This window comes from Solanum dulcamara, chromosome 9 (assembly GCF_947179165.1).
Source record: "Solanum dulcamara chromosome 9, daSolDulc1.2, whole genome shotgun sequence".
NCBI classification, from domain to species: Eukaryota; Viridiplantae; Streptophyta; class Magnoliopsida; order Solanales; family Solanaceae; genus Solanum; species Solanum dulcamara.
Window position 1 is genome coordinate 7,461,021 of NC_077245.1, and position 16,455 is coordinate 7,477,475.

Genomic DNA, 16,455 nt, shown 5'->3' on the forward strand with positions numbered 1-16,455 from the left:
CTTCGTCCCACCTTTTTTTTTTTATATATATTTCAAAAGAGAAGAATAAAAAGTGTAAGAGCAATGATAGATCAATGGATAAAGTTGCTTTAGAACATAGCACTATGGATTTCCTATTCTATCAATTTCATACAAAAAATTATTTAGGCAATGTCATTTTTTATAAGAGTTGTTTTCTTTGGTTATATATGTTAGGAAAAGTCACTGCAACTTAAAACATGATTTATAGCAAAAGTATTTTTAAAATAATTAAAATCAAATTTCGCCAGTGATACATTTTAACAACGCTCTAGACTTATGCCTCAAATTCTAATGCGTTCATTTATGGGTTGGAGCGATTTTGATATGCCTTTCTCGCAACTCGCCTGGGACTCTCGTTTACCTTTGAAAACACTGATCGAGCAATCAAGAAGTTGATATTTTTGTGGTGAGTTGACAACCCAAGTAGAATTATGTTCTGATATAGTATAAATTATTGAAACTCAACTTGAGATCACTATTAAAATGCTCTTGAATGTTATTTTGGGTTTCCATTTTCTGTGCAATACTTCACCACCATGACTATTTTTTTTATCAGATAACAAGGAGTCAAAAATTGAAAAAATTTAGTAGTCTAGTTGGTTGCCTGAATTTACACATTCTTCGCGAGAAGTCAATTAATCTCAGCAGAATTTAGCATGTCACCAGAGAAATTTCCCAAGGCACATATGTACCAACGTTGATTTTCCAGAACTTGTATGTTATTGCACATAGAGTAAAGCTCAAATGAAATACCATCTTGAGCTTCTATGCACTGAAAAACAATCAATTTCACTTAAATATTGGAAAAAGTTTGAAGAATTACAACAGAGATGCTCTTCAGATTAGAGCCTCCAGTATCCTAATACATAGATCAGGACCTATGATCAATTAAGGCACCTCTTTTTCAGGTTAGGAAAAGACTAGCCATACAGAAATCAAGTGGCAGAACCTCTATACATACAATTTGAATTAAACAAATAGAAATCATGCTCCTCAATTTTCCTTCTCGTCCAATGCCTTAGACTGCCGTAGAGGACTCTTGGGAGCTGGAGGTGTTGTCTGGGCAACAACTGAATCATTAGTCTCGGAGTTCCTTTCTCTTAAGGTGTTATTCCCATTTGTTAATGCAGAACGCATGGCTCTGGGTAATTTTAATGCAGAAGCATTAATCTCACCAACATGGTTTTCTGTTTTCACTGATGCATCAGCATTGCCAGGTTGAGATGTTTTTATTGGGGCATCTGCATTACTTGCTTGAGTCGTAGGAGCAGTAGGAACAAGTTGAATAACAGATTTCCTCCATTGCTTCCGCTGAGTAGGTTTTGGCGCATTTGATTTCGCCTGTAAAATTACAAATTCACATTAGTTGTGCACAAGGAATTTGAATAGATCAGCACACACAGGCTATACAACACCAAGAGGTGTGTGTTGTTTCAAGGAATTGTGACAGAAGAGCTTGTAGCCCAGGTCAGGGGGGGAAAAAAGATAGCTATGGGGTTGCTTACCCTGGTATTTCCAATGTCAGAAAGAGGCTTTCGTTTTGTTTCACCCTCATCCTTCGACTGTATGGGCTTTTCAGAAAGCGCACTCTGAAGTAACATTGCTCCTTGAGAAGCCAGTGTTTGACTACTCTCAGCTTCATCAGTTCCCAATGTGTTTCCCTTATCACCTACAACATCTAATGAGGGCAACTGGTTCTTGGTAGAAGTCTCTCTGTTGCTGCACTTTATAGGGTCACAACCACATAATACCCCACAAGAACCACCCACAGCCCGGCATTCACATCTGGTTGTCTTGCATAAAGATTTTTTACTGCACGAACAGCATACTAAATCATAATCAGTGTCAGTTTTGTCTTGGTAAGAACAATCTGAATCAGATGTATCCATATCTTCTTCTAGCTTCCATCCACCACTGTAGATTAAGGAACTCCGGTTCCCCTGCAGAAGGGCTGGCACATGTTAGCAAACCCTAATACAAGTACACCCAAAATTGTTAAGTTATTCAAGGGCCCAAGGTAAATGCCTTTTGCCTCAGGTCATAATCATGCCCGTCAATGCTGCTTAGCTCATTAGAGACAGAGTTGTCTGTCCTTCCAGCGGGGTGTTCTAAAGCCAATTTCTGTAAGCAATTCAAACAATAAAACAATTTAAAGCAGGAAAATGAAAGATTTTGTTTCCAAGTTTTGCTACAACCCCATACAAGTACACCCAAAATTGTTAAGTTATTCACGGGTCCAAGGTATACCTTTTGCCTTAGGTCATCATCATGCCCGTCAATGCTGCTTAGCTCATTAGAGACAGAACTGTCTGTCCTTCCAACGGGATGTTCTAAAGCCAATTTCTGTAAGCAATTCAAACAATAAAAAAAATTTAAAGCAGGAAAATGAAAGATTTTGTTTCCAAGTTTTGCTACAACCCCATTTGAGAAGGTAAAGATCATATCAATAGCAAATAACAGCTCATCAGTAATGCAGCACACTCTCTATACTTTCATGTAGACTATCAACATGCACATCAAGTAGAATTACAAATTATATTCACTTCCACCAACTCCCCGACATGAAAGGAAGATAAAATTATGACAATTCATATTATGCACTATGCATTTGTAAAGCGTTGTTTTATTGGTATCCCATAGGTACAGCCATCACAAAAATCCTGCTCGAACACATTCTCCGTTTTAACTATTTCACATCCATCAGAAGAAACCTTGACAGCATTACACTTGCCTTGGTAAAAGATTTAAACAATTAATAACTCTCAACACTTAAAGTGAAGAAAGTGTGTCGATTTGAAAAATAACTTGGTTTCTTCTCTTCATTAACGAATGCAAGTTAGCAAGAAGCTACTCAATCAGTATTCTACTAATTCATTCAAAAGTCGTACTGACCATCAACTTCTCCTGCTGAATCAGTTCACTGTTTTGCAACTCTAGCTGTCTCAATTCATTCTTTTGCAACTCTAGCTGTCTGACCAAATTTACGACTTTTTCCTTCAACTCCCTGATTTCAGCATCCTTCTCTCTGCATTCAACTTCCCTATCCCTCAGCTGGCATCTACAGGAAACCAGAACCAAGACAACAGTTACAATTTATTTCAGGAAAGTTTGCGTGCAGCAGATCCTTGTACGTTTTAAAGTCATTTACCTAGAAGATGATGCAAGGTTAAATAAAAAGTTCATAATATTTTTTGCATCAGCAAGAGACCGGACTTGGTTCCATCTGCCCCTACCACTAAAGGTACGTTCACGCTCTTCTGCTTCCGATAACTGTGATGCCATGGAGACAAGTGTGCTAGATGAGGTGGCAAGCATGTTTTCAAGTGCAAATATCCTGGAATTTCTTGCACCCGGAGACATTTTCTGGGGGCAGTCACTGCAAAAGCAAATTATACAGAAGTATCATATCATCATCATTTATCATATATATATATATATGTGCCCTTCACTATTTTTTTTAATTAAAAATTCTTTTACTAACTTTAAAATTAAATCGACAATGACAATTAAACTAGACTAAATACATGGTTACATGTTACAAACTTATCATTTTTCACTTTTTAATGACTTTAACTGTTAAACCTTTTAGCTTCTTCCATTAAACACATTTATTCACAACATTTCTGTACATAATTTCTCCCTTTATAAATTGGATATAATATGTTGGTTCACTTCATTTTGTGTTTCATCATCTTCTAGTTTTTATGTAAGTTTTTGTTTATTGGTCCTTTTTTTGTTATTAATGTATTGCTTTATTTAGCTTTTTTCATTTAGTATGATATGATGACATGTGTATTTTATATTTTTCCACGTTAATTGATTTGATATTACAAATATTTTCTCTTTAACTCTTATTCTTTATTTCAAATTTTATAAATTTTCTTATCATATTTTTTTCAAGTTTCTATGATTCTGATAAATTAATATAACATGTAATGTTGGATATAAATTTTAATTGCACTATCTAATTATTCATGTTTATGCATTCTAATTGAACTTTTTGTCAAACAAAAATGGTACAACCTCTACAAATGATATTTTATTATACAACATCCTCTTAGTCTATGTCGATATCTAATATCTATACTATTCTTAGTAAGAACCTTTAATGCTAAAAAATGAATTATCAAAATGTCAATCAAAAGTTGAATGTATTTTTTACTTTTTAAACTAAATTTATTCATTGAGAGATTGCAATGCATTTAAGTAATTTAAATAAAGCTCTTTAAACACAATAAAATAATTTGAATGCTAGAAAGACATAATTGAATCAACTAAAAGTTTGTTGATGCTTAAATTAGTTCCATAAAGTTTCAACATACAAAAATGTAAAAATCACTCACAATAAATAGATAATTACCCTTTAAATACATACTAAAAATTGGTAATACTTGAACTTTCAAGAGAGACTTTTCAGATTTCTAGGTCAATTTTAAATTTAATTTGTTGGCTATAAATACTACTCCCTCCAAGTCAATTTAGTATTCAAACTGAATGATAATCATGTAACAAATTATCTATTTAGTATAAAGGAAATATTACCTCATATATTTATATATTGTATTAAAATTTTTATCTTAAAATACTGAACTTCATTAAATTAGCCTTTAATTGTGAGTAATTTATTGTAGTAACGTTTTCAAATGAAAATCTTTTTATATTATCATGCATTTTTTCCATCTTCTAAAGCTTACATTTATAGTACTTTATTACTCATTAATATATATTTTTAAAATTTTTCACAGTTGAAATAAATGTGGAGCTACCTTATTATCAACAAGCGTTAGGTTTATATAAATTTTATACAGTAGTAAGGGCCAATCGTGTGACGCACGTTTCTAAAACTAGTTTTTAAGTTAATAAGAATAAAAGCAATATGAAATGCACTATGCAGAAAGAATACACTTCACAAAACTTATTGACAACAAAAGTTTTACCTCAAGGTTTTCAGCTTCAACTCAGCAACCTCATTGGCCATTTTTGCTCTCCTGTAGTTCAAAATGTCACAAATTATGGAAGAAACAAAAATTGCCCCTGCAAGCTCTGCTTTTTGATTTATTTTATTTTATTTATTTAATAAGGAGCACGGCTATCTATGATATCCGAGCTACATAACAAATATTGAAAAATTAACACTAATAGAAATATGAAAGCGTGTGAGAAACTGGCCGTTTATCAACATGAAACATACACAAAAACATGAAATATTCAAAGATCATAGGCTATAAATGAGCCTTCACCGCCTGCACCCATCTTGGCACATTAAGTCTTGATACAGTTTCCAAATGGAGAGAGTAAATGACTGAACAATCTTGCACTAACAAGAAGGAGCTAAGGTTCATATCTGTAGATTTGTAAAGTGGAGGATTTGGTAAGAAGAGAATCTTGTCCATCTAGTTGCCAGTGGACAGAAGGAATACGGGCTGTACAATTCCTATTCTTCTCATTTCTCCCAACCGAAGTGAGAGATTTGTCTTGGTATTATTTATGTATTATGGATCTTAAGAATCCTTAGTCCCTACCCTAAACCAGTCGCATTATGTTAGCTCTTAACACCCTAATCATGTCAACTTTACTGCCAAGTTTATTGATCACTAGAGGCGTCTCAAATGACCAACTCCTGATGCTACACAATAACAAAAATGTGTTCCATCACTTCTAATGTCTTATCCCACCACCTTAGCACTCTGTTATGCACATATATTAGACATAAGTCATTCTGTCACCTAATTGCACATTCCTACAACAGTTGACTTGAACTATAGTATAGGTCGGATGTTTCTCTGAACAGTAAGTACGAATCAGAAATCTTGAGGCCAGGACTCAAAAGTCTCAAACGGATTGGTGTGGTCCAACATTGAATTTGTTTGGAAACTACCAAGGTGGTATTTATTCAATCAAATATTTTACGATAACCCAAACTAATTGACTTTTTCTGGAAAGGAAGGAATGAAGGGAAGAAGTCTAGTTCATTGATATTGCCAAAAAGAATGTATGCATGTAAGTGCAAAAGACTGAAAATAGTAGATGCATACAATCTGGACAGAAAGGCTACAACCGAAAAACTTTCAAGTGCTAAATAGAAAACATTGGCAAGTTCATCCAATCATAATGAATTGAAAAACTTACTCTTGCATCTGGCGCTCATATTCTGACCGCACTTCATGGACCCGGACAGTAACTTCTAGTTCATGTTCAATTGCTTGCATCAATGCCTGTATGCAAAACAGATAATTAGCTGGGTGCGAAAATTTATGTTCCCAAAGGTCTTGATGATATATTCTACGACCAAGAAGAATGGTCTTGTAATCTCTCTGTTGAAGGAAGTTTACAGGTAAACTACAAAAGACAAACATCTTTTATGATGAAAAACAAATGCAAAAATAACCCCTTCTTGGCTCTGATACCTGGAATCCTGCAGCACTAGTACTTCCGGAGCCTGCAATATCACGTGATGTTTTTCGAGACTCTAACAACTCCTTAAGTCGTTTAGTGGCCATAGAAGCTTCTTCAGTTTTCCGCTGCAACACCTGTATACCATTTAAGGTAAGCCACGTGACACTTTAAAACCAGAATGATTAACAAACTATTTCTTTACCATCTTTTGCCTCTGGTTCAGTGCCAAGAGCTTATGCATCTCATATTCATTTCTTCTTCCCTCCTTCTTAAGCTGTTGAGAAAACGCATGACGCATACAGTTAGTCACAAAAAGAATAAACTTCTCAGTAATAAAAGGAAGTTTGACCTCTGGATACTAGATACTAAGAGATATATATCCTCTTTGATAATCAAGAAAATGAACAAACATTGTCATTTAAAAAAGAAAAAAAGAAGAAGACAAAAACAGGCAAAGTCAAATGAAAAAAGTCATTGAAAAGTCAAATAGAAAAAGTCATTGAACGTTAATAATTAAAAGACAAATACGCTTATAAGATGATTTTGAATAAAATAGGGGTACTAGACCTATAAAACATAAGCGAGACTCGGTGCGCGGTAGCACAGAGAGAGAGAGAGAGTGTGTGTATCCTGAATTTTCATGGGAAGCTAGAAAATTTAGGATCCCAACTAAACATGAATGCAAGTTTTTTTTACATAAGACTGTGAATTAAGACTCAAAAATTAAATTAACAATACCTGAAGAACCTCCTTTTCCCTTGAAGCTTTCCACAACCTGAACTGCTCAGATTCTTGTTTTATCTTTTGTTGTAATTGAACCTAGATACAGAAAAATGAATCAACTGCATGAAAATAATTTTTCTTTTACGATCAAAAGTGCCTGACATATATAATAATTAGTACCTTCTGTGTCTTAATTCTGTGGATTTCATCCTGAAGACGTTTTGCTGCATCATCGCTCTTCTGTTTTTGTCTCAAAAGCTGAGATTGAGCATCCTGTTTCTTCTTCAACACAGCAACCTGTAGATGCAATGAATTATATGAGGCAATGTTTTCATTGTATAGTTTATGCTTTTTCCTTACAGGTGACTGGGGGAGGATTGAGTTAAAGAGGATAATGTCTTGACTGATTGCTGCACATATTTTAAAAGCCTACCTGTGATTCCAGAAGATTTAATTTCTGAAGATAATCTTCCTTCAATTTTTGAGCACTTTCATCAGAATTTGATGAAATGTTAGAAAGGTTGCGGTGGAGGGATTCTATTTCTTTCTGCATCAGAGTGTAAAATCAATAATAAGAAAAGGACAAATCATGAATAAACCTTCAGTGTCAGCAAATAGAGCATATTAGTTACCTGCAGAGCTTTCTTTTCCAGTTCCAGTTCATGGACCTTTTTCTCATAATGTTGCTTTAAAACTGAGGTATCAACTGTCGCAAACCTCTTCATTTCAGCCTTTAGTAGATGAGACAAGAAGTTAGGAGAGAAAAGTGAAAAGAAGATCAAGCAGCAATAACTAGTTGTGAATACATTTTTTGGAAATTGTTGTTCACACTGTAACCCAACTTTAGAGGCCGTTTGAATTGGCTTATAAGCTGTTTTCAGCTTTTTTTGAGTGTTTGGCTGGCCAACTTAAAGTCATTTTGTGCTTAAAATAAGCCCCAATAAATAGTTGGGTTTATTTGGATGAACTTATTTTAAGCAGTTTATAAGTTGAAAACAGCTTATAAGTCAAAAAAAAAAAGTTGGCCTGCACCTATTTTTTTTTAAAACTTATAAGCAGTTTTCAACTTATAAGCTGCTTAAAAATAAGTCAATCCAAACAGGCTATAAATCCAAGAGTTATTAAAGGACCAAAAACTAGTAAATGCATAAACCAATCTCTGCTTTCTTGTCTTTGTTCCCTCTTAAATGCTGTCTAATGCTTTAAACAGAAGTACGAAGGCGTCTAGTCCTTCACCCTTTCCTTAAAGGTAACACCTATTTCAATGATAATAAGAAAGACCAGCTTCATCATGATGTTATCAGATTGGGCAATTCGACAACATATTCAGGCACAGTAGGTCGTCAGTCAAAGCCTCAAAGGCACATATAGAATGTAATCAAATAGCCTTTCTCATTTAAGAGAACATATCTATTTCACTAACTCATCAAAATAAAAATACTACTCAGGTGACTTTCAAGGTTCTGTCAGAACAGCTAAGGTCATTAAGAGATCTGTCCGGTCTACACCCTTTAAAGTGGGTCTCCCTCTCAAGTCCCAGAAGTCTCCCAAAGTTATAAGCTTAGGCAGCTTGATTCTCTTGCAATAACTTAAATAAGGAGCCACCAATATAAGAGAAGAATTTTGTTTCTGCTTCCTAACTAAATTTCCATAAACTACTTTTCTAAAACAGCATCAGAATTTCCGAAAATTACCTCCTTCTGTTCGAGTTTTTTGTCCAACTCCTTAAGCTCCATATCCAATTTTTCTTGAAGAGAAGAATGTTCAAGCTCTTTCTCCTCCACTTCAGCCTCACCTTTACAGAGCAAGTTTGCATCAGATTAGTTCCCTGATAGGACTAGGACAAAGGGATTACTACTGGAATCAAACAAGATAAAGATATGATAAAAGGGACAACCCAGAACTCCCACTAAACAGCAGCTATATCAAATGTTTATATGCCTATCATGCATTATTTAATAATGTCTTACCATTTGTATCGACACTTTTGATGTCAGAATCCTCTGAACATGAACCCTTTGATAGAAGCTCACCATAGTCTAACCCAAGATAATCAACAGGTTCACCATGCTTTGAATTACTGGAACTTTGTGAGTGAAGCAACTCTGCTTCTAGTTCTTGAATTTTGCTTACATACTTTTTCACCAAACCCAAATCCTATGAGAAAGGGATATCCAGAACCAGATTAGAAATTCTGCTAATATACTAAGAATGTGAAATAAGTATCAGTAGTAATTGAGTCAAACCTGATCAGAGTTGTCTATCTCACTCCAAGGGCTACCATTTTTAGAAGATTCAATCTTCAAGATTAGTCTATCCCTTTCAACCTGTCATATCAGATCCTTAAAGAGATTTCCAGCGTCGAGTCATTTTACAATTAATTTTTTTAAAAAAAATTGCTAACAATATGTAGGCAAACCTGGGCATCAATAGCACTTTGTGTTAATTGTTCGCAGCGAATCCGGCGTTCTTTTACCTCCTTCTGTAGCTCTGCATTGCTTGCTTCTAGCAAAGAAATCTTGCTCTTAAGAATCTGCCCAACAAACATGGAAACTAAAACAATCAAAGGATAGTACTGATGTGTCAAAAATATCTTGTCAAGCAAATTCATCCAGGCTCCTTATCATGTTCCAGGATTTCACGGGTTGGTACAGATAGATAGTAATGTAGCCCCTCAAGAATAGTACTACTTGTCTCCAATATGCATAGATAGTTCTAGAAATGCTAGAAATTCCAGTCCTCTAGGTGTGTTCGGTATGAAGGAAAATGTTTTCTTGGAAAATGCTTTCTAGGAAAATAAGTGGGTCTTTCTAGGAAAATAAGTGGGTTTCTTATTTATTTTCTTGTGTTCAATACATAAGCAAGAAACAACAACAACAACAACATACCCAGTGAAATCCCACAAGTGGGGTCTGGAGAGGGTAAGAAAGGTGGGTGTGGGAGGTAGTGGTGGTGGGGACGGGGGCTATTGGGGTGGAGCTGAAAATGAGGTGTGTTGGAGGGCTGGGAGGACACAATCAATGTAGAATGCCACTTGTGAAACTTGTTTTCCTACTTTCACTATAGAAGTCATTTTCCTCATTTGTAAGGAACTTGTTTTCCTAGGAAAAATGTTTTCCAAATTTTTTGACAAAACGAAAATCAGAAAATATTTTCCACCATAACGAACACACCCTTAATCACTAAGAGAATATGTTTACCTGGAGTTCTTCAAATGGTGCACCAGAATCTCCACGAACATAAAGAAGCTCGGCTTGCAACTGCTCAATTTGACTCCTCATTCTTTGCATTTGGGCTGCCATTGGGTCGCGGTTGACCTGTGAAAAAGAAATAGGTTCAGACACAAAAATGAAACAAGCGTTGATCTTGTTAAGCAAATTTGAACTTACGATAGCTTTGTTCTGAATGTTGCGAGCACGATTTGCATACTTCAAAGTATTTAGGGTCTCCTCTGCATTGGTGTCAGCAGGACTGACACAAGCTGCATTCATTTAAGTATAGTAAGAACGACAGTACTTGTAGTAACAGAAATACAGTGCCAATCTTGTAAAGTAAACTAATGCAACTTTACTGCTGTTAATAGTAAATAGATACCAATCATAACTGTCTTGCTGTTTCCTCCAAGTGAGTCCTGAAACAAATGTATGCACAAATTATTTAACAGAAGATTTACTTTCAATTACTAGCAATTATTTAATATCGATTGCTCCTGTTTTGAGCAGAATTTCCGTACACAAGTGTCAGAGTTAGAATTCTTGTGCTAGTTTTCTTTCATTTGGTTTCTCTTCAGAATAAAACTTGCATAGTTAGTTCTATATGCAAATCTAAAATTGATTTGGGTCTTCAAATGGACAAGCAGATTGAAGAGTTAATTACTGACTTATGGCATCCAACGTGATTCAGCTTAGTGTATATTACATTATATTATTACATTACAAAAGGCATTGCAGAAAGCAACTACAGCTGATTGCATTGTTTAATATTTAAGAAGTCAAAAGCAGAAACCAGTGAATGCTACAGAAGTCCATGCCTGTAAGAGACGTGTTAACTTGCTATCTCTGTATGGGATGTGGGCACCTTCTTTCCGCTTCTTGTCATCACCAAGGGCACTGATTACATTGCCAAGAGCAAGCAATCCCTTGTTGATATGAATGCCTACACCAGAATGCTCAAACGATGAATACTGGATATGCATATTTTACGTTTAGTAGCTAGGAGTAGGAGAGATTATCCATCTAGTCAGTGATGTCTTAACGCAAATGGTAGTGTTACAAAATAAATACATAGTACAGACATAAATACATAGTACAGTCATTTTTCCAAAAATATAATTGTTATTACCCTCTCGTAAACGCATTTCATCAGCTCCAGTTCGCTTCGCTCGCTCTGAACCAGCAAGGTCAACCAAATGAAGCTTGGCACATAATATGTCATCACCGTCATCATTCGTTGATCCACTTGAGCAATTGGATGATTTCTTTTGTTCCAATGATATGGTAAAAATGGCATGTGACCGACTGTTGACATAAACAGAAAATAGGTAACTCCACAACTAGAACCAGAATTTGTTATAATAGAAACTTCGTAAGGTCCACTCAAAATAAACGAAGTCATTCATAAGGTGATGTATACCTTGACTGACTATTCATCTTTGTGCTTCCAGTGGCTCGTGCCACTGATCCTCTCAACAGGAAGCACGCCATCTCTTCTTTTGTCCTTACTTCTGCCTCTGTGACACCTGCCAGAGTAATTCCTCCGTGAACCGTTTCCCTTATTTGAATGGGAACCCTAGCAGGGCCTCCTGTAGGCTTTGCTGCCCCATCAGTTTTGCAAAAGGCTATTGCATTTTGATCCAACAAATCAAACACTTCTTCCTTAAAAATCTGCAAGAATAAAAAATTGACAGATAAACACAGCATATCATTTTTACCTTGCAAGGACATATATTGAATGAAACACCAGAGTTCTCTTTCCATACCTCAATGAAGGATACCCTGATCAGAAATTCTGTTGATTCCTTCATTGCCTCTGCTCTTGAGAATATAGTATTCATAACCATTGGGATCACTCCACCAGTTTGCTCTTCACCATTATAATTAGTGCCCATTGTATATGTTTTCCCAGAGCCCGTCTTCAACACACACATTATTGCAATGTATATAGTTAGTCTCTTATGTCAAAACGGTACATTCAATTCAAGGACATAAACAAGATCAAATAGAGTTATGTAAGAACAGGAAAAAACTCAAGTAAATTAGACCTAGAAAAATGAGCAAAAATACTGGCACCTTACCTGACCATAAGCAAGCACGGTCCCATTGTAGCCTTGGAACAACGCATCCACAAGAGGCGCAACACATTCATCAAATATACGCAAGGAAGCATAGCCCCCACTCCCAAATACATAATCAAATGTGAAGACATGTGATCCAATTTGCACCTGTTTGTGGTCAAGACATCAACAAAAGCCAAATCAGTGTAGAGATCATGTGTCTGTTGTAATTAAATATGATAGCTGAACATCATTAATCCACAACACTGCACAATAAAATTTAATAATAATTCAACACTGAACTACTAAAACTTTTGCAAATGCAACAAGTGCAATTATTTATAATCAAAAATGCTCGCCATAACAAATGACAACTAAAAACATAAAATTTGTACGATACAAAAGGAATTCCCCAGCTAAAATTAATAAAGTAAAAGCACCTGTGGTTCACCGGGAACTACTGTGACACAATCAGTGCACCCAATGAGAAGCTCAGAAGTAACTAGCGGTCTAATGTTCACAGCAACTCTCACGCATTGTGACGTGTCCTTGGCCTCAGATGTCTCCATTGAAACTCAATGTCAATCCTAGAAACCCAATCTTAAATCAGACGACAGAATGAATAGCAGCAAAACAAACGCTCCTCAAAGAATCACCAATTGAAACAGTCAAAGGTTCCGGTTGGGGTTATCAAACCACATTTTCCGTCTATGCTCAAGTCAGCTAAGTTTACAAAAAATAACCAAGATTCTACCGCCATGCATCTAGACAAATAACAAATTTGAACTTGTGAATACAACCAATAATGAGCAGAAATGTTCAATCCAAACTCTAGCAGAATGAAGCAGTTTACAAGATAGATATAAGGAATGAAACAGAAAATACAGTTTAGAGACCACCTAATAAATATCAGCCAAAACCAAGCTCCTCAAAAAATAAAAATACTGACTGTAACAGTAGAAATTTCCAATTAAGGTTTCAAAACCACATTTCCTTATCAAAATTACAATAAAAAAACAAAAATTCTACCTCAATGCATCAAAACAATGACAAATTTAATCTAAAAATATAAATATCATTCAATTTGGATATTCAATCTAGGACAAAAGGAAGCCATTGTGATGATTGATATGAGGAAATGAAGCAGACAGCCAAGTTCGTAGGCCACACATCCCTCATTTCCCCAGCTAGGGCTCCAAACACCTCATCCACCATTTTCCTACTATACAGTCACCAAATAAACAAAAACAAACCAACTTCTATGCTAAACACAATTTCAACTCATAAATCCAATCAGCAATTAGCACAAAAAAAGGCTAAATTCCAGATTCAAATCTCCAACAAAAATGAAGCCGCTCAGAAAATTGAATATTCCAGTTTAAGCTCCACACAAACCACATTTCCTTATATACAACAAAAATAACCAAATCCTACCTCCATACATCCATACAAACAGCAAAAACAAAAAAAAAATAAAACTTACCTAGTGAATTTGTACAGAACTTTTCGATCAGAGATTCGATCTCCGGGGAATCGGAAGACGGAGATGGTGAATTTGTACCTGCGATGAGAGATTTGAGATGCCCGTTAGGTGGTGTAGGGGTTAAGGAGGGGGGTGGGTAGGGAGAGGGAGTAGAAGGGGGCGGTATGCTGTTTCAAAAAAAAAAGTCCAACGGGAAGTGTCGTTTAAATTGAATTTGGAGAAGAGATAGCGCTTTAGGTCCGAATTCAAATTTGTTCAGTTTGTCACGTGCCGTACGTGTCAGTCGCGCGAGTGTTTTCCACCCGTTTGACAATTATTTGAGTTTTGTAGTTAGTTATAAGGTTGATTATGACAAATTAACACAAATATATACTTATTAATGTTAATCTAAAGTGAAATATCACCAACATGAATTGTGGCGTAGTGGTAGGATTGTTTTATTCTTAATCAGAGATCTCAAATTCAAGTTTTTGATATGAAAAAAATCATATTGAGAGCGTCACTCTCAAATGGATCCAGTATGCCAATGCGAACTCCAAACATCGGATTACTCTAATTTTGTGTTGCAAAAAGTAATTAAAAGCAAACAAATGAAGTTGAAGATCAAATATAAAATATTAGATATATGAAATGATTCATGATTTTTATGACGCGTATACATATATTAAATCATGTAAACTAGTTTATCTCACACAAAATCAAGTGGTCAGAATATATGTAATAGATTAGTAAACGCTATCGTTAGACCACGACAATATAGTATAATAATACTTTTAGAACAATATAGCTTTGAAAAATTATTAGTGATATGTTTATTAACATCTAGACGGGAAAACATAATTAAAGATGTTATCAGTAATTAAAATGAACAAATAAAAATTAAAGATGAATAAAACACATTACACATTATTGACATCTAATTTTGCCCAATTCATAACTACTTTTCGGATTGCTATCTTAACAAATAGACATTTTTCAAAATTATTTTTTTATTAAATAAATAAATTTATATTTAGTTTTACCCAATAAATTATATATTTTGACATTCATAATTTATAATATTTTTGTTATTTATTAATATTGTAACTATTATCTTTATTAAAGATATTTTATATCTTTTAATTATTAATTTAATTTTGATCTACTAATTTTTAAGGCACATGTCTTAAAAGAATATGTCCAAGTCCAACAATCCAAGCCCAACACTAAATTTTAATAAGTCGTAAGCACTAAGTAGCATATGTCCAAGTCCAACAATTCAAGCTCAACTTTTGATTATATTATGGATTCTCTAGTTAGTTTAGTTTAAATATGTAATTTTTTCATTTTAATTGACAAAGTTGTTTGTATTTTGGAATCTCTGTTTGACTTGTTCTTTTAAATCTAAACTGCGTTGCAAGTTTGATCCACCTGATTTGCCATCAGCATGTGTTTCCCTCAATATGCAACAATGTTCGCCCTTGTGGATCGTGAGAAAAAAAAGAGATTCATAAGAAATTTGAAGAATGTAGAGAGAGAATATTTGAATTGTCCCGGCTAGTCATAAATCGAATAACCGAACCAAACCGACAATAGCCAAATTGGTGATTATTATTTTACTTGATTTGGTTATGATTTTAGACATTTAAAAACCGATTAAATTGGTTTGGTTATGGTTTTAATCTATAACCGATCCAAACCGAACCATGAACACCCCTAGCCAGCGTGGCTCTTCAAGTCTCTCCACCGGCGTGACAACCTCGTCACCATCTCCTTCGCTGCTGCTGCTACTCCTCACTGTCCAGCAGCCCCCCATGTTTCCTCCCTCTCTTCTCCAGCGAGCTCCAGCGACAAAGATGAGACGCCGCCAAGACAAAAGGTCAGATCGTATAGTTAAAAGACGGATCTTTATAGATCCGTCGAGGTATGCTTATCTACTATGTCAAATATTGTTCTTTGTTAGTTAATCATGGGATTTTACTGTTGTTTTGATTTAATATTTGTTCATCTACACTGTTGGTTGTTACATATCTTTATATTTCTCTTCAAAGAATTATTAATTTTGAAAGCTACTTATTAAAGTATGCTTATATTGTGGTTTATGTTTTTATTTATGTTTATGTCCTCAACTTAATCACATGTATAATATGTGGTCTTATAGTAACGCTATTATCAATTTTCAGATTTGGGATTTCTAAGTTTGTTCAATCCCTTATAGCTTAATATTTCATATTTTGTTATATGTGAGGGATGTTGCTACTGCGATATGTCGAGTAATTGTAGTATGAAATTGATCATTCATCTAGTCCTGCATATTTCATGATCTTAATTGATTCTGCCACTTTTTTTTGAATTAGATCAACTAGTGTGTCTAGCACAATTATATTAAATTTAATTTATTAATTGACTTCTTGATTCCAAAAATAATTATGGCATGAGATAATTTTCTTTGATCATTTTTTCTTTTCATAGTATGAATAATTGATATTGATATTTGTTATTGTTTAAATTTGAACAACTCTAACCCTAATTTCTTTGGATCCTCAATTATTTCTGTTACATTATTATTTTCTTTACAATT

At 34.7% G+C, this 16,455-nt stretch overlaps 1 protein-coding gene across 1 annotated transcript; it reads right to left on the reverse strand.

Moving 5' to 3' along the window:
* Window positions 1-794: 794 nt before the first annotated feature.
* Window positions 795-14,072, reverse strand: LOC129903424 (kinesin-like protein KIN-4C). The gene is made up of 28 exons (XM_055978979.1): window positions 13,896-14,072; window positions 12,853-12,999; window positions 12,434-12,580; window positions 12,119-12,271; window positions 11,773-12,023; window positions 11,482-11,657; window positions 11,171-11,295; window positions 10,735-10,771; window positions 10,530-10,621; window positions 10,341-10,457; window positions 9,560-9,673; window positions 9,387-9,467; window positions 9,111-9,297; window positions 8,835-8,935; window positions 7,773-7,871; window positions 7,574-7,687; window positions 7,321-7,437; window positions 7,156-7,236; window positions 6,620-6,691; window positions 6,429-6,551; window positions 6,151-6,236; window positions 4,959-5,009; window positions 3,170-3,397; window positions 2,914-3,079; window positions 2,269-2,364; window positions 2,047-2,142; window positions 1,527-1,961; window positions 795-1,362 (listed from the first exon to the last, which is right to left on the reverse strand). Exons 2-28 carry the CDS (start codon window positions 12,979-12,981, stop codon window positions 1,015-1,017), a joined length of 3,822 nt encoding a protein of 1,273 aa, XP_055834954.1. The 5' UTR covers window positions 12,982-12,999; window positions 13,896-14,072; the 3' UTR covers window positions 795-1,014.
* Between the last annotated feature and the right edge of the window lie 2,383 nt (window positions 14,073-16,455).

Coding starts and splice junctions, on each gene's coding strand:
- LOC129903424 (XM_055978979.1), bottom strand. CDS start 12,981: ATGGAGACATCTGAGGCCAAGGACACGTCACAATGCGTGAGAGTTGCT. Junction 11,658..11,772: donor AAGATGAATAGTCAGTCAAG/GTATACATCACC, acceptor TTATGTCAACAG/TCGGTCACATGCCATTTTTA. Junction 7,237..7,320: donor ACAGAATTAAGACACAGAAG/GTACTAATTATT, acceptor TTCTGTATCTAG/GTTCAATTACAACAAAAGAT.